General features: G+C 36.1%; 1 protein-coding gene across 6 annotated transcripts in view; it reads left to right on the forward strand.

The window, feature by feature from the left end:
- The window catches only part of LOC145256392 (echinoderm microtubule-associated protein-like 6), a 902,875-nt gene that overhangs the window by 635,090 nt on the left and 248,746 nt on the right, over window positions 1-19,039 (forward strand). For all 6 annotated transcript variants that reach the window (XM_080115242.1, XM_080115245.1, XM_080115243.1 and 3 more), the window contains one exon: window positions 7,280-7,406. In XM_080115242.1, coding sequence (XP_079971368.1) covers window positions 7,280-7,406 — 127 coding nt within the window. The remainder of the gene's footprint in view (window positions 1-7,279; window positions 7,407-19,039) is intronic.

Below are 19,039 nucleotides of genomic sequence, written 5' to 3' on the forward strand. Positions count from 1 at the left end.
CATATGTTACAAAATACCCATTGTAGCTACAAATTACAAAATATCCATTGTAGCTAAGAAACTAACGTATCATATGTTACAAAATACCCATTGTAGCTAATGCTAGTAACATATCATAAGTTACAACAGATCCATTGTAGCTAATGCTAATAACATATCATAGCTAATGTTAGTAACATATCATAAGTTACAACATATCCATTGTAGCTATGCAAGTAACATATAATAAGTTACAAAATATCCATTGTAGCTGTGCAAGTAACATATCATAAGTTACAAAATATCCATTGTAGCTATGCAAGTAACATATCATAAGTTAAAAAATACCCATTGTAGCTATGCAAGTAACATATCAAAAGTTACAAAATATCCATTGTAGCTAGCTAGTAGCATATATTAAGTTACAAAATATCCATTGGAGCTATGCAAGTAATATATCATAAGTTACAAAATACCCATTGTAGCAATGCAAATAACATGTCATAAGTTACAAAATACCCATCGTCGCTAATGCAAGTAATATATCATAAGTTACAAAATACCCATTGTAGCTATGCAAGTAACATATCATAAGTTACAAAATATCCATTGTAGCTATGCAAGTAACATATCATAAGTTACAAAATACTCATTGTAGCTAATGCTAGTAGCAAGTCATAAGTTACAAAACATCAATTGTAGCTAAGAAAGTAAGGTATCATATGTTACAAAATAACCATTGTAGCTAATGCAAGTAACATATCATAAGTTATAAAGTATCCATTGTCGCTATGCAAGTAAGATATCGTATGTTACAAAATATCCATTGTAGCTAATGAAAGTAACATATCATAAGTTATAAAGTATCCATTGTAGCTATGCAAGTAACATATCATAAGTTACAAAATACCCATTGTAGCTAATGCTAGTAGTTTACAAAATATCCATTGTAGCTAAGAAAGTAACGTATCATATGTTACAAAATACCCATTGTAGCTACAAATTACAAAATATCCATTGTAGCTAAGAAAGTAACGTATCATATGTTACAAAATACCCATTGTAGCTAATGCTAGTAACATATCATAAGTTACAACATATCCATTGTAGCTAATGCTAGTAACATATCATAGCTAATGTTAGTAACATATCATAAGTTACAACATATCCATTGTAGCTATGCAAGTAACATATCATAAGTTAAAAAATATCTATTGTAGCTATGCGTATAACATATCATAGGTTACAAAATATCCATTGTAGCTATGCAAGTAACATATCATAAGTTAAAAAATACCCATTGTAGCTAATGCAAGTAACATATCATAAGTTACAACATATCCATTGTAGCTAGCTAGTAGCATATCATAAGATACAAAATATCCATTGGAGCTATGCAAGTAATATATCATAAGTTACAAAATATCCATTGGAGCTATGCAAGTAATATATCATAAGTTACAAAATACCCATTGTAGCAATGCAAATAACATGTCATAAGTTAAAAAATACCCATCGTCGCTAATGCAAGTAACATATCATAAGTTACAAAATACCATTGTAGCTAATGCAAGTAACATATAAGCTATAAAATATTCATTGTAGTATATAAGTAACATATCATAAGTTACAAAATATCAATTGTAGCTAATGCAAGTAACATATAATTAGTTATAAAGTATCCATTGAAGCAAATCAAGTAACATATAATAAGTTACAAAATATCCATTGTAGCTATGCAAGTAACATATCATAAGGTACAAAATATCCATTGTAGCTGTGCAGGAAACATATCATAAGTTACAAAATACCCATTGTAGCTATGCAAGTAACATATCATAAGTTACAAAATATCCATTGTAGCTATGCAAGTAACATATCATAAGTTGCAAAATACTCATTGTAGCTAATGCTAGTAGCATGTCATAAGTTACAAAACATCAATTGTAGCTAAGAAATAAGGTATCATATGTTACAAAATAACCATTGTAGCTAATGCAAGTAACATATCATAAGTTATAAAGTATCCATTGTCGCTTTGCAAGTAAGATATCATATGTTACAAAATATCCATTGTAGCTAAGAAAGTAACATACCATAAGTTATAAAGTATCCATTGTAGCTATGCAAGTAACATATCATAAGTTACAAAATATCCATTGTAGCTAATGCAAGTAACATATCATAAGTTAGAAAATACCCATTGTAGCTAATGCTAGTAGTTTACAAAATATCCATTGTAGCAAAGAAAGTAACGTATAATATGTTACAAAATACCCATTGTAGCTACAAATTACAAAATATCCATTGTAGCTAAGAAACTAACGCATCTATGTTACAAAATACCCATTGTAGCTAATGCTAGTAACATACCATAAGTTACAACATATCCACTGTAGCTAATGCTAGTAACATATCATAGCTAATGTTAGTAACATATCATAAGTTACAACATATCCATTGTAGCTATGCAAGTAACATATCATAAGTTAAAAAAATATCTATTGTAGCTATGCGAGTAACATATCATAGGTTACAAAATATCCATTGTAGCTATGCAAGTAACATATAAGCTATAAAATATTCATTGTAGTATATAAGTAACATATCATAAGTTACAAAATATCCATTGTTGCTAATGCAAGTAACATATAATTAGTAATAAAGTATCCATTGAAGCAAATCAAGTAACATATAATAAGTTACAAAATATACATTGTAGCTATGCAAGTAACATATCATAAGTTACAAAATATCCATTGTAGCTGTGTAGGAAACATATCATAAGTTACAAAATACCAATTGTAGCTATGCAAGTAACATATCATAAGTTACAAAATACCCATTGTAGCTATGCAAGTAACATATCATAAGTTACAAAATACCCATTGTAGCTAATCAAGTAACATATCATAAGTTACAAAATATACATTGTAGCTATGCAAGTAACATATCATAAGTTATAAAGTATCCATTGTAGCTATGCAAGTAATATATCATAAGTTACAAAATACCCATTGTAGCTATGCAAGTAACATATCATAATTTACAAAATACCCATTGATGCTATGCAAGTAACATATCATAAGTTACAAGATTCCCATTGTAGCGTATGCAAGTAACATATCATAAGTTACTAAATATCCATTGTAGCTATGGAAGTAACATATCATAAGTTACAAAATATCCATTGTAGCTATGCAAGTAACTTATCATAAGTGACAAAATACCCACTGTGGCTATGCAAGTTACATACTTTAAGTTACAAAATACCCAGTGTTGCGTATGCAAGTAACATATCATAAGTTACAAAATATCCATTGAAGCTAATGCAAGTAACATATCATAAGTTACAAAATACCCATTGTAGCTATGCAAGTAACATATCATAAGTTACAAAATATCCATTGTAGCTAATCAAGTAACATATCATAAGTTACAAAATACCCATTGTGGCTATGCAAGTAACATATCATAGGTTACTAAAAATCCATTGTAGCTATGCAAGTAACATATCATAAGTTACAAAATATCCATTGTAGCTAATGCAAGTAACATATCATAAGTTACAAAATACCCATTGTAGCTATGCAAGTAACATATCATAAGTTACAAAATATCCATTGTAGCTAATCAAGTAACATATCATAAGTTACAAAATACCCATTGTGGCTATGCAAGTAACATATCATAAGTTACTAAATATCCATTGTAGCTATGCAAGTAACATATCACAAGTTACAAAATATCCATTGTAGCTAATGCAAGTAACATATCATAAGTTACAAAATATCCATTGTAGCTGTGCAAGTAACATATCATAAGTTACAAAATGTCCATTGTAGCTATGCAAGTAACATATCATAAGTTACAAAATATCCATTGTAGCTATGCAAGTAACAAATTATATGTTACAAAATATCCATTGTAGCTGTGCAGGTAACATATCTTAAGTTACGAAATATCCATTGTAGCTGTGCAAGTAACGTATCATATGTTACAAAATACCCATTGTAGCTAATGCTAGTAGCATGTCATAAGTTACAAGATATCCATTGTAGCTAAGAAAGTAACGTATCATATGTTACAAAATACCCATTGTAGCTAATGCAAGTAACATATCACAAGTAATAAAGTATCCATTGTCGCTATGAAAATAACATATCATAAGTTACAAAATATCCATTGTAGCTAAGAAAGTAACGTATCATATGTTACAAAATACCCATTGTAGCTAATGCTAGTAACATATCATAAGTTACAAAATATCCATTGTAGCTTTGCAAGTAACATATCATAAGTAAAAAAATATCTATTGTAGCTATGCAAGTAACATATCATAGGTTACAAAATACCCATTGTAGCTAATGCAAGTAACATGTCATAAGTTACAAAATATCCATTGTAGCTAATGCAAGTAACATATCATAAGTTACAAAACATCCATTGTAGCTAGCTAGTAGCATATCATAAGTTACAAAATATCCATTGTAACTCTGCAAGTAACATATCATAAGTTACAAAATACCCATTGTAGCAATGCAAATAACATGTCATAAGTAACAAAATACCCATCGTAGCTAATGCAAGTAACATATCATATGTTACAAAATACCCATTGTAGCTAATGCAAGTAACATATCATTAGTTATAAAGTATCCATTGAAGCTAATCAAGTAACATATCATAAGTTACAAAATATCCATTGTAGCTGTGCAGGTAACATATCATAAGTTACAAAATACCCATTGTAGCTAATGCAAGTAACATATAATAGGTTTTAAAGTATCCATTGTAGCTATGCAAGTAATACATCATAACTTACAAAATACCCATTGTAGCGTATGCAAGTAACATATCATAAGTTACAAAATATCCATTGACGCTATGCAAGTAACATATCATAAGTTACAAAATACCCATTGTAGCTATGCAAGTAACATATCATAAGTTACAAAATACCCATTGTAGCTATGCAAGTAACATATCATAAGTTACAAAATATCCATTGTAGCTATGCAAGTAACATATCATAAGTTACATAATACCCACTGTAGCTATGCAAGTAACATATTTAAAGTTACAAAATACCCATTGTAACTATGCAAGTAACATATCATAAGTTATAAAGTATTCATTGTAGCTATGCACGTAATATATCATCAGTTACAAAATACCCTTGTAGCTATGCAAGTAACATATCATAAGTTACAAAATATCCATTGTAGCTATGCAAGTAACATATCATAAATTACAAAATATTCATTGTAGCTATGCAAGTAACATATCACAAGTTACAAAATATCCACTTTAGCTAATGCAAGTAACATATCGCAAGTTACAAAGTAACCATTGTAGCTATGCAAGTAACATATCATAAGTTACAAAATACCCATTGTAGCTATGCAAGTAACATATCACAAGTTACAAAATATCCATTGTAGCTATGCAAGTAACATATCACAAGTTACAAAGTACCCATTGTAGCTATGCAAGTAACATATCATAAGTTACAAAATATCCATTGTAGCTATGCAAGTAACATCTCATAAGTTACAAAATATCAATTGTAGCTATGCAAGTAACATATCATAAGTTACAAAATATCCATTGTAGCTATGCAAGTAACATGTCATAAGTTACAAAATATTCATTGTAGCTATGCAAGTAACATATCATAAGTTACAAAATATCCATTGTAGCTATGCAAGTAACATATCATAAGTTACAAAATATCAATTGTAGCTATGCAAGTAACATATCATAAGTTACAAAATATCCATTGTAGCTATGCAAGTAACATATCACAAGTTACAAAATATCCATTGTAGCTATGCAAGTAACATATCACAAGTTACAAAATATCCATTGTAGCTAATGCAAGTAACATATCACAAGTTACAAAGTACCCATTGTAGCTATGCAAGTAACATATCATAAGTTACAAAATATCCATTGTAGCTATGCAAGTAACATCTCATAAGTTACAAAATATCCATTGAAGCTATGCAAGTAACATATCACAAGTTACAAAGTACCCATTGTAGCTATGCAAGTAACATATCATAAGTTACAAAATATCCATTGTAGCTGTGCAAGTAACATATCATAAGTTACAGAATATCCATTGTAGCTATGCAAGTAACATATCACAAGTTACAAAATACCCATTGTAGCTAATGCAAGTAACATATCATAAGCTACAAAATATCCATTGTAGCTGTGCAAGTAACATATTATAAGTTACAAATTATCCATTGTAGCTGTGCCAGTAACATATCATATGTTACAAAATATCCATTGTAGCTTTGCAGGTAACATATCATAAGTTACAAAATATCCATTGTAGCTATGCAAGTAACATATCACAAGTTACAAAATATCCATTGTAGCTATGCAAGTAACATATCACAAGTTACAAAATACCCATTGTAGCTAATGCAAGTAACATATCATATGTTACAAAATATCCATTGTAGCTGTGCAAGTAACATATCATAAGTTATAAAATACCTATGATACTTATGCAATCTGCATGTCATAAGTTATACACTATCCCTTATAACTTGCAGAAGGAAACCCAGCAAAATGTTCTGTTGTTTTATAAAAGGATCATAATATTCATTTTTTACTTATGCTACAGGAGAATCAAGTCAAATGAACATAGTACCATAGGTTTCAAGCCTGGAGCTGGCCCAGATTGAATATCAATGTTCTGTTGGTTTTGTTTATAATTATATCAAGTCACTCTAGATATCTTTAGTTGCATTTGAGTTTTTTGAACAGATCTTGAGTGTCATGTTGATAAGAGGCCATATTTCTTTTCTTGCAGTACTTCTGTGAGCTACATATTTTTTGACGCAACTTTTTTCATATTCCTGTTTTCATGAGTCTTTCTGGACCATTTTTAGTGTTGAAACTGATTAAAATTGATTTTAATTTGGAGATTGTCATTTCTTCATATCCAACAAAACCATTAAAATATTTTTGCAAAAACTGAAAAAATAGCATTGTTTTCTTTCTCTACACTTTCATTTAAGCATATTTTCAACATTGGTCATAATATGATTTGTTAAAAGGATTGGTGGAAATGCATGTACATCAATAAAATGTACTTGGTAAAATACTTGGTAAAATACTTGGTAAAATACTTGGTAAAATACTTAACCATTGAATTTTCATGAATTATAGAATATGTATTTTAGGCAACAATGTGAGTCAATTGTAAGAAAATCAAACAATTAATTATACAAGTTAGAATGAACATATTTCTATTGTTTTTTTATTTATTAAAAAATAGGTTATGACAGTGATGTTGACCGAGAGAAAAAGATAGACTATAGAAGCAAAATCTATGCTGACTCTTTGCAACGCCGAGATGGACTAAAACCAAATCAGCAAGTTTTGAATAGAAACATTCAAAATGGGTATGCAAATTTTTCTCTTATGTGCATTTTATCAGAAAACAATTTATCACACATCTAAAATATAAGCAATATTAAACAATTGTTAGTTAAATTGTTACCATGGCAACATCCGTGCTTTCTTTTTAGGTTCTCTAAACACTTTTCTTAAGTATTAGATGTGCTTTGTATGAAACTGATAATATTGTCAGATTAGATGAAATACATTAGCCTTTTCAAATGAAAATCAAGAAATAGTCATGTGATGTTGATTGCTAAGTAGTTATAATAATAAAGTAATTTTAAATGTTATGATTAAAATCTTCACAAAACGAATGGATGATACTCCTATAAATTTAAATTTAAAGATCTTATGTCATAAACTTCTTAAAATTAATCTGGTTCTATTAGTTATTTTTAAATTTTAAAGAGATGGATAACGCCAGCATAATGAGACACTTTTCTCGCCTTATTTGGAACAGAAGTTCTGAAGGATGAACCGCCACCATCCTTTACAAAGGAAGTAATTCTGTTTAGCAGAATTAGCAATAACCGAAATGAGGGAAATAGAGAGCTTACCTCGGATACGTCTGTTGTGTTTCAGGCTGAGTGGAAGAGAGAGTTGCAAGATGGCGTCCATGGGTTTTTATTAGCATTGACCCCATGCAATTCTCATAGAATGATGTCTACTCTCGCGCGATTATGCAAATAGATAATTCCCGGTCACTATAAAGGCAGGATGCTGGAAAGCAGTGAGGTGTGTCCAGCAGATTGTGTGTAGGTGGTTCTGGCGATTGGATTGTTCTTTGTGACGAATCATGTGTCTGCGAGAAGCGAGTTTTCTTTTTCTGCTTCTTTTTTCTCTACGGTTACTACAGCCAAGAAACCCCTCTCTTCTAGAGGTGGGCGATACTGACTATTTCCTATCTGTGTTTTTGATTTTTTTTGCCTACTACATTTTGCTTCAGATGTTCAAGTTAAATTAAAGTTTATACAGTATTATTTGTTTATTAAAATGGTCCTCTACGTGGAAATGGAGGAGGATGCTCTAGGACGATTTTACATGCAGACCGGTGCCGGTCTTGGAGAAAAACGAACATGAGTGTCAAAACGATTGGTGGAATATCCCATGCGTGCTGCGGTGTTGGAGCGGTCTCTGTATCCACTGATGAAGGTGTGCCTGCCAGAATCGATGTGTTGGTGGTGCGTGGCAAACTGCTGGGATTTGACTTACTTCTAGGGATCGATGCCATAAAAGCTTTGGGAGGTGTCGTTGTCGAGCCTACAGGACAAGCGCGGCTGGGTGTCAGGAAAAATATTAAATGCACAGCCATTTCTATTAATGAACTGGATTTCACCGCCACCTTTGACCATCAAAACCGAACGTGGACCGCATCGTGGAAGTGGTCTGAGGACCACCCCCCTGAAAGACTAAACAATCGAGTGTCAGAATACCCAGTGCTGGCAGAAATCCGTGAAGAATACATACAGGAGCTCCGCACCTGGATAGATAATGGTTGGCTCATGCCGTACCCAAAGGATAAATTGGGACACCCAAAAGGCCTAATTCCCCTGATGGCAGTGATACAGCAGAACAAAACCAGAGTGCGCCCGGTGATGAACTAAATCATTAAGTAGACGCGTTTATGGCCAACACAGATGTTTGTGTGGCTAAGCTGCGCGAATGGAGACAAAAAGGTGCTAACGTGTCTCTACTGGACCTCAGGAGAGCATACCTACAAGTCCGGGTCCATAAGACACTGTGGCCAGACCAGACTGTGGAAATCGATGGGAAAAATACTTTCTGACCCGTCTGGAGTTCGATTTGAATGTGGCTCCCCTGATCATGAGAGCGATTGTCAGCGAAGTATTATCTCAGGAAGAAGTTGTAAGCCGCGCAGCATCTGCTTACATTGATGACATTTTTGTCAACAAAGATGTGGTGCCCGCGACCCATGTAAGAAGACACCTAGCACAGTTTGGGTTGGAGTGCAAGAACCCGGAGCAATTGAAGGACGGTGCACAGGTGCTGGGATTGGCAGTCAGGATGGAATGCAGTGAACTGCGGTGGAAGCAAGGAAATGCAATTCCAGAGGCTCCCAGCATTGTTACGCGACGAACAATGTTTTCCCTGTGTGGTCGACTTGTCGGGCACTTTCCGGTGTGCGGTTGGCTTCGTGTGGCTTGTGGAAGGAGAGTAAATTTGGTAACAATGATGAAGCAAGGGACGCCGTACTGCATCGTATGATGTTCGAAACCTTGAAATCTGTGCAGCGGAATGATTCGGCCTGGGGAAATTGGTGTGTGGACGGCAAAGAGCTGAATGTATGGGTTGATGGTAGCTTCCTAGCAATTGGTGCAGCCTTGGAGATGCGTGAAACTGTGTTGGAGGATGCATGTTGGCTGCGACCTGAAGATGACTCTCAACATATCAACTTAGCCGAAGTGGACGCTGTATTGAAAGGCATCAATTTGGCTCTTCAGTGGCAGAGCAAAGTGCTACACATAAAGACAGATTCTGTCTGCGTATACCATTGGGTCTCGGACATGCTAACTGGAAAGGCGCGAGTGTGCACCAAAGCAGCAAGCGACATGCTTATTAGGAGGTGACTAAGCACTCTCAAAGAGCTTGTGAAAGAGTACGGACTGACAGTGGACATGACATTGGTTCCATCAGCATGAAACATCACTGACCGGTTCACATGAGCACCACAGCAGTGGTTTGAGGCAATGAAAAAGAAAAACGGGCTTGACCCAGTGATAGGCATGGTTCACACAGACGAGCTGAATGAGAGTCAAATCCTGGCTATTCACAAACGTAGTGGACATCCGGGGGTGCGATGCACTACCTACTTTGTCAGGAGAAGTTGCCCAACCACGACAAAAGCAACGGTTAAAACAGTCATACGGAAATGTGAGGAATGTCAGTCCATTGACCCAGCGCCAGTCAGGTGGAAAAAGGGAAAGCTCGAAGTGTATGACGAGAATTTGCAGAGAATTGGAATGAATATCACGCATTATGGCACCTTCCATTTTTTAACTCTAACAGACTGTGGTCTATCGCATTTCTCCATTTGGAGGAAATTGGCAAGGTAGGACTCGGCAAGCATGATTCATCAGTTGGAGGCAGTGTTCCTCGAACATGGCTCATTGTATGAAATCCTTTTAGACAATGACATGACTTTCTGCAGCAATGCGTTCCAAGCATTTGCACATAAATGGGAGTTCACTTGTGATTCTGTTGTGCATACTCTCCCGCAGGGAATGGCATAGCGGAGCAATGTCACCATACAGTGAAGCAAATAGTGGCTAGAATGCGCTGTCCCATACAGGAGGCTGTCTACTGGTATAACATCACACCCAGAGACGACGTATCCCCCTTCAATGTGCCTGCCAACAGGATTTATCCATACGAAGTTTGAGTAAAGGAAACCAATGTCGCAACTGCGTCCCCAGGAACAGCTCTTACCAGGTTGGAGTTTGCGTGTGGGTCAAAAGACTGCAAAATTGATGTACCATGAGGTTCGGCAAGGGTGAGGTGACCAAGGTAATCAGCCCTGAATCGCTTTGGGTTGACGGTGTGCCTTGCCATGTGAAAGATCTGCACCCTCGCCATTATATTGTTACATCGGAGGAAGAGGAAGACTCAAACAGTACAATGTTTTCTGAAAGGACAGAGAGTATGATGCAGGACGACAGAGAGGATTTTGAGCCATATAATGCACATACTGAAGAAGCGGAAGAGGGACCACCCCTCTTGTCTTTACGAAAGAGTACCTGACAAAGACGGATACTGCCCCCCCCCCCTGCCCTGATTGTGAAACACCGCCTATGGAACAGACTGGTGGCAATAACGGTGGTAATGAGGAAGATGGCAAGGAGGTAGTGCTGCCTCCGGTTCTTCGAAGAAGTACCCCACAAAGACGACTGCCCCCCCCCTTGCCTTGTTTGTGATCATGAGATCAAGGGGGAGTGTAGCAGAATTAGCAATAACCGAAATGAGAGGAAATAGACGGATATGTCTGTTGTGTTTCAGGCTGAGCGGAAGAGAGAATTCCAAGATGGTGTCCATGGGTTTTTATTAGCGTTGATCCCATGCAATTCTCATAGAGTGATGTCTACTCTTGTGCGATTATGTAAATAGATAATTCCCGGCTACTATAAAGGCAGGACACTGGAAAGCGGTGAGGTGTGTCTGGCAGATTGCGTATAGGTGGTTCTGGTGATTGGATTGTTCTTTGTGACGAATCATGTGTCTGCGAGAAGCGAGTTTTTTTTTCTGCTTTTTTCTCTACGGTTATTACAGCTGATAAACCCCTCTCTTCTAGAGGCGGGCGATACTGACAATTTCCTATCTGTGTTTCTGATTTTTTTTGCCTACTACATTTTGCTACATTCTGATTGTGGAAACCTATGCTAAATTTGGATGCATCTCCATGTGACCAACTACCACCCACACTGTCATTGGATACAACTAAGATGTAGATCGTTAGATGACCAAATAATGCAGACTAATGAGATAAAAAAAAAAGCAAAATATTCTTACATATTGGTTCAAAAAAACGCATATCAGAAAAAAACCCTGACCATATTTGAATCAGCATTGAAGAGTTAAGTTTTACTACTTTCAACATGAGAATAACAATAAAACTTGGAGCAACACACTCAACCACAGTATGAAGAGAAAAGCCTTGAAAATCATCCTCATTCTAGCAACAACATAATCAAAGTCACACATTTTTGAAACCAAAAGATTTATAAAAATTAAATACTACTACGATGTGGGTAACTCATTACACAATATCTCTTTTTAATACAGTCTGGATGGTGCTAGAGCACACAAAAAGACTGTTATAGACACATGGAATAGATTTCATAGTATCCTTTAATCCACAGCTATCTTGTGACGTGCATTGTAATACTCGTTAATGAATGAGGCAGTTATCAATACATTTATTCCACAAAGAACTGAAAGTTTAACTGAGATAATATGCTTAATCAACTATTTAATAAGTTGAAAGAAAACTGCACAAGAAATTAAGCAAAATGTAAAAATGTTCAAAGTCAACAGACTTAAACAGAATAGAGGTAAGAAGCACTATAACTTTGCTATTAAAATGTGACCGATTTGTGATGAAAGACATTGAAAGCTAATAGTTACAGAAAGTTGTATTATGCATCAGTGGAGGGGGGCACTGATACTAATATATGAATTAGTCTTATAGAATATGAGATGATATGTGATAACATGACCCACAAGTCCCTGACAAGATAAAGAAACCATGATTTAATCTGGAAGTACAAATTTGAATGTACAATTTCTGAAAAAAGCAACAAAATAAACTGAATCAGACAGACTGTAGTTAAGGGACCTCATAACATCAAGATGATGAGATGATAGGGAAAAATGCAGCAAAAATTATCAAAAATGTTTTAAAAATACTGGATACTTCAGAAAACTTAATTGGGTTTTGAACTCCTAACAAATGGATTATACTTGTTAGAAGATTTCTTTGCTGAACGAAAGCATGTCTGCCACGAGTCTAGATTTTCAAGTACAAGTGCATAGGAAACAGATTGAAGTGAAACTTTCATATTAAATTAAAAGCGAATATTGAATAAATGAAGTGTGAAACTTTCATAACATTAAATTAAAAGCGAATATTGAATAAATGAAGTGTGAAACTTTCATAACATTAAATTAAAAGCGAATATTGAATAAATGAAGTGTGAAACTTTCATAACATTAAATTAAAAGCGAATATTGAATAAATGAAATGTGAAACTTTCATAACATTAAATTAAAAGCGAATATTGAATAAATGAAGTGTGAAACTTTCATAACATTAAATTAAAAGCGAATATTGAATAAATGAAGTGTGAAACTTTCATAGCATTAAATTAAAAGCGAATATTGAATAAATGAAGTGTGATGTACGTATGTACACGGGGGGGGGGGCTATAATAGCCAAACACCGGGGACTTCCGGCTCAGGCTAAAACAGAATGTAAATGCTTACGGCAGAGTCTTGGCAGAATAAAATCTCCAGCAAACCCAGCATTTGCGTTCTCGGTGAGAAACACTACATGGCGACGAGGATGAGATCACTTCTCATATAGGAGAACATTATTTCAACTTTTTTCTCTGAAAACATCGCTTTTCATGGAAATTAAACTGCAACATTTTTTACCTGCACACACGCATTCCGAAATAAACAAATTCTCGCCGAGTGGAGGTGATTGGGACATTCAGAAAGATTGAATTATTATTTTGAGGCAAACGGAATACAAGATCCAGAAACGTTTTCTCTGCTGAAAGATCTTGTCATGTTGCATAGCTTAAGAGACAAAAGTTACGAGGAACTCTCACTCTCATTAAAAGAGCACTGCAACCCAGCACCATCCGTAATTGTTGAGCGATTCAACTTATACGTGTGCCACCAACAACCAGGTCAGTCCATTTTGGAAGTTTTGTGAGTTTGGAAATACACTAGAAGATATGTTGAGAGATTTGCTCATCGTTGGATTAGTAGATGACTGAATTTGTCGGCGACAGCTTTGCGAGACGAAACTAACATTTCCTTATGCCCGACAGATAGCTCTTGCCATGGAAAGTGCAGACAGGAATGTTAGTGACATGGCAGCCTGTTCAACGTCCAGTTTTACACCACAGACAAAAGTCAACTAGGTTGAACAACTACTCCACTACAGAGACAAAAACAAAGACCATATTTCTGATGAAACAGAAAATATTACCCCAACTCCTGTCGTTTCAAAGAGGCAACATGTAATTTTTGTCACAAAACCGGTCACATTTCGCCAGCCTGTTTGATCCGGAAGTACAACGACAGAGTTGGAAATTAGAAAACCCACAATGTCACCAGTGAAGAACCAGAAGATGAAGATATCAGCAGCGACTGTGCCTCGGTGCATGGGCTGTTTAACCTGACAGCAAATAGCAAAACCGAACCCCTGATAGTGTTGGTGGGCATAAATGGTCGCAATGTCGAGATGGAGATCGACACTGGAGCTGCTGTTTCATTGATCAGCCGCAATGCATTTGAAAACCTATGATGTGAACCTGATAAGCCCGTACTTAAACCTATGTTACAGAAACTAGCAACCTACACAGGAGAAAGTATCATGCTGTGTGGTGCATGTCAAGTGTCAGTAGACTATGATGGACAACAGTTTCGTCTGCAATTAGTGATTGTTCCTGGTTCTGGTTCTGCACTTCTTGGTAGAAACTGGCTACGAGTAGTGCAACTCAGCTGAAAACGCTTCGATCAGCTGAAAGCAGTAAACACTACACCTGCAATTGAAGACATTATTGCCAAATATCCCAATGTTTTCAGCGATGAGTTGAGCACACTGAAGGGTTTCATGGCAAAACTTAGTGTTGATCAGAAAACAAAGCCCATATTCTGCAAGGCTCGACATGTGACCTTTGTATTGTATGAAAAGGTTGACAAGGAGCTGGATCGGCTGGAGTCTCTGGGTACTATCGAATCAGTACAATATTCAGAATGGGCTGCCCCTATAGTAGCAGTTGTCAAAACTGACCATACAATATGGTTGTGTGGAGATCATAAAACTACAATAAACAAATGTTCAAATCTCGACCCCATCTCCAGGATTGATGATTTGTATGCAAAGTTGGCACAGGGAAAGAAATTCACCAAGAGATCACCGTTCCTGCAGGTTCTGTTAGAGGAAAACTCAAAGCAGTACCTTACAATCAATGCACCACGGGGTCTCTAAAAGTCAGCTTCTGGTATCTATCAACGCTTTATGGACAATCTGTTGGCAAATGAACCACATGTTGTATGCTATCAGGATGAAATACTAATTACAGGATCATCAGATGCGAAACACTTGATCACCCTTGACTGAGTGTTAAGGAAACTCTCAGAATCTGGTCTCCGCATTCGTCTGGACAAGTGTAAATTTATGGCATCCTCCATAACCTACTTAGGTCATTGGATTGACTCTGAAAGAGCAGAAAAGATCCGTGCCATAAATCAAACAAAACCATCCAAAGGGGCAAGAATTTATATCTGGAACAACTGACATTTTTGTAGAAAACGTTTTCGATCCAAGGGATACACTGCAATTAAATTCTCTCATGAATTTTAATCTCTTACCGGATACTCCTTTGGCAATTTTAAATGTTTTTTTTCTAGTTTTGGAGACCCAATCCTCTTCCAGGTCAATTCGTCGATAATTGAAATATCGTTACCTGCATCCAAAAGTAGTTTCACTATGTGACCATTTATTTTGGTATTGACAAATTTTCTTTTACTTCCTTGTCTCACTTCTTCTTTTGACAACACCACATTTATTTTAGACTTAAATTTTTGTCTTTGTTTATTTTGTTTAGTTTGGCACTGGGAAGCTCGGTATCCGACTAAACCACATTTGGCACAAGGTTGGTCTTTAAAAGGGCAATTTTTTCTTAAGTGTGAACCCGCACAGCTCTAACATTCAAAACCTTTTCCTTTGTTCTTGGGAAATGTTTTATGTTTTATTATTAGGACGTGGGATGTAGTTTTTTCCCTCTATCCTAATGGTATCCTTTTTCACATTTATCAATTTCTGACATTCTTCTGTCACTTTTTGCTAGTTAATCTCTGGATCTTGCTCCATAATCGATTGACCATAATCCTTGACCTTAAATCCTTGTCCTTCGGTGCTGTCAGTCCCTGAACAAATATATCGTCAACTGACAAATCTTTTAATTTAAATAGTTCACACTGGGCGTTGATTTTACTCGCATGTGACAATATCATCAGTTTCTTCTTTTTGCATGTTCAAGTACTTATACCTTGTATGAAAAAGGCTGTTTCTTTCACCAAATATCGAGTACAAAATTTGAACAGTTTCCGAAAAAGAAATATCATCCGGTTTCTTTGGCAAAATCAAATTCGTAAATTTTGTGTTTTCCTCCTTACTTAATTTCTGAAGTAGGAGTGTGATTCTTTCCTCGTCCGACCATTTCTCACGTCTTTTTGTAAAAATCGTCTCGAATCTACGATAATAGGCAGGGAAGATATCACCTCGTTCTGGGTTGTATTTGAACTCCACTAGAGAGTTGGCTATACCCTCTGCCGAAAAAAAATCTAGATGCGCCATCTTCAGATTTTTGTAACAACACAGTTTCACATAATAAGTCTCTGTAGTTTACTGACTGACGAGTGATTCAAAACGTTCTTGCTGAATCAACATCCGTTTTTGAAATTTAATTTGAGATTTTTGTTGAGCGATCAAGCTTTCAGTTATCATTTTCGTTAACTCTGTTATTTGTTCAGAAGACATGTTTTTTGTTTTTTTTTAAACACACAAATACAAAGTCAACGTATACAAAATTGTGTTCTAAAAAATAAGCTGTTCCCCTTCAGATCTCGTCACGAAAAAAAAAAAAAAATTGTCAGCACTTGAGAAATGTTCATAGAGAAAAAAAAATTCACCATACAAAATATCAATAGTTTACAAATTTCCAGAGATTCTTTTCGTCTTTTTCAAATACCTTCTTTTAAGAATTTCTTTATGACAGAAAAACAATTTCCACAGTACAATTCGTTTTATCGTATTAACCAAAAACAAAACACCTCCGAATTGCTTTTCAACACGAGACGATATGACGCCAACTTTTCAGAAAGTTAAAAAAAAAAATAAAACAGCAATAAGAATATAAAAATTATTTGTACTTGCGTGAATACTTTTCGCTTTCTGAGAATTATTTCCTTAATCGGATATAAACTCTTTGGGAAATTTATTTTTTTTTCAAAGTTCGCGCTCACCATGTGTTCACTTTTTTCTTTTTTTTACTGAGTTCGCATCTTGTCCTCGTCGCCAATTTGATATGTTCTAAGGTGGCCCATTATTCGGACAATCAAAGATAAAGTATTCCGTGAAAGGAATAAATAAATATACACTGTGGTTTGAATACTGAAAGAGAAGTTATTTACGTGAAGGAGGGTTGGTTACCTATCACATAACAGTAATCATCCCATCACAGCTAGCTGCTTGGGCTGCAGTAAGGCGGGGCAAGCGGCTAAATAGCTGCCAAACTCCTTGGCTACGGAGCCTGAGTAGTTGGGTAAAGCGCTTCTTCAAATGTTGCTGAAACCCATTGCAAATCTCTTGAGTCGATGCAAGAGTACATCCTTCCAGCATCAACATTTACAGCTTCATTAAAGACTTTTTAAGTAGCCCTAACTACTTGACTTTCATATCACTCGCTAGCCAAGCGATTGATGTTCCCCTTAATTAACGCTATCTCTAGGGAATCCCCCCTACCACCACCACCCAGGTCAGCCTATCTTCTATGTGCTTTTTCATCCGAGCCCTAGTTAAAGTGAGGCTTTGTTTATATTGGATGCACAAACACCTAATAGTGAACTTAAGCTTAACCCACCAGCTACTCCCAGTAACCGCCCCCCACTAACTCCGGCTGAATTAGTGCTGTCAGATGGTCCCAGAAGTCGTCCGTCTTCAGCAAAGAGGCATTCAACTTCCAGTACCCAGCTAACCTAGGCCTATTACCTAACTTCAAACAGGCCATAACTATTTTATGATCTGAATGACTTAGCCAGTGGATGTGAGACAAGATAAAAAGTCTATGTCGCCTCTTCTAACTAACATTCTGTCCAAGTAGGTGCTTGAACTGAAGGCCATACTATGATGCCATGTCCACATCTCCCTCCCTGAGTGATCAAGACAGAATCTATCAACCAAATCGCATGAGATCATCAGGTTAGACAGGCTGCTTTCACTCCTCTCCGACCTTCTAGTCCCCTCCACCTTATCTATCTTTGGGTCCAGGATGGGATTCCAGTTCCCCATTAAAACTACCCTCTCGACTCAAGAGAAACATCTCCACATGCTGAAAAAAGGGAACCCTCTCGCCAGCGATATTGAGTGCGTAAACAGTCAAAATTCAGAACTTACCACTTTTAATGGCAACATCGACCATGACCAGCCTTCCATGAATGTTTGCGTGGACTACAGTAACCGTCGCAGATAGGGTGAAACTTACTAGTACAGAAACCTCATGGCTACAAGTATTGCCATATTCTGAGTAGACATCAAAGTCGTCTGTCAGCACATCACAATCCCTGTCAGAAACAAAGTGAGTTTCCTGTAATGCAGGTATATCTACCTCAATCTACCTCACGAGATCTCTCAGCACGAGAACAGCCTTGCTTTGGGATCTCATGCCCTTCATATTCAAACTAGCTAGGTTCATATTCATTATGCCCCTAACTAGTAATATTCGTCTATGATGGGTCTAAAGCCTTCTGTGGTAAGGATGCCAAAGGACTCACCGATACTGTCAGTCAGCAGCTCAGATGCAGGCTGACAATCTCGAGCCAGTCCTTTCACATCCAGGGGGAAGGTGAGTGTTAAGTTTTGAGACATTATGTTGAACAAAGATGGCGGCGTAGTTCAGATCAGTAATTGGCAGTAACCAAGATGGCGGCCAAGAATCAAATGTGGTCCGTGGCGTAGTTAATGGCGAACTGATTGAATCCAAAATTCGACAATTTTTATAATAATTTTGAAAGATTGTTTAGCACAGCCGGTTGTTATAAAAATGATCGGTGAATCCATTCGTCACATACCCCCATTAGGAGTCAAAGACATTTTACCCCCCCC

This window comes from Euprymna scolopes, chromosome 32 (genome assembly GCF_053919585.1).
Source record: "Euprymna scolopes isolate OS-2025 chromosome 32, ASM5391958v1, whole genome shotgun sequence".
Classification (NCBI taxonomy): domain Eukaryota; kingdom Metazoa; phylum Mollusca; class Cephalopoda; order Sepiida; family Sepiolidae; genus Euprymna; species Euprymna scolopes.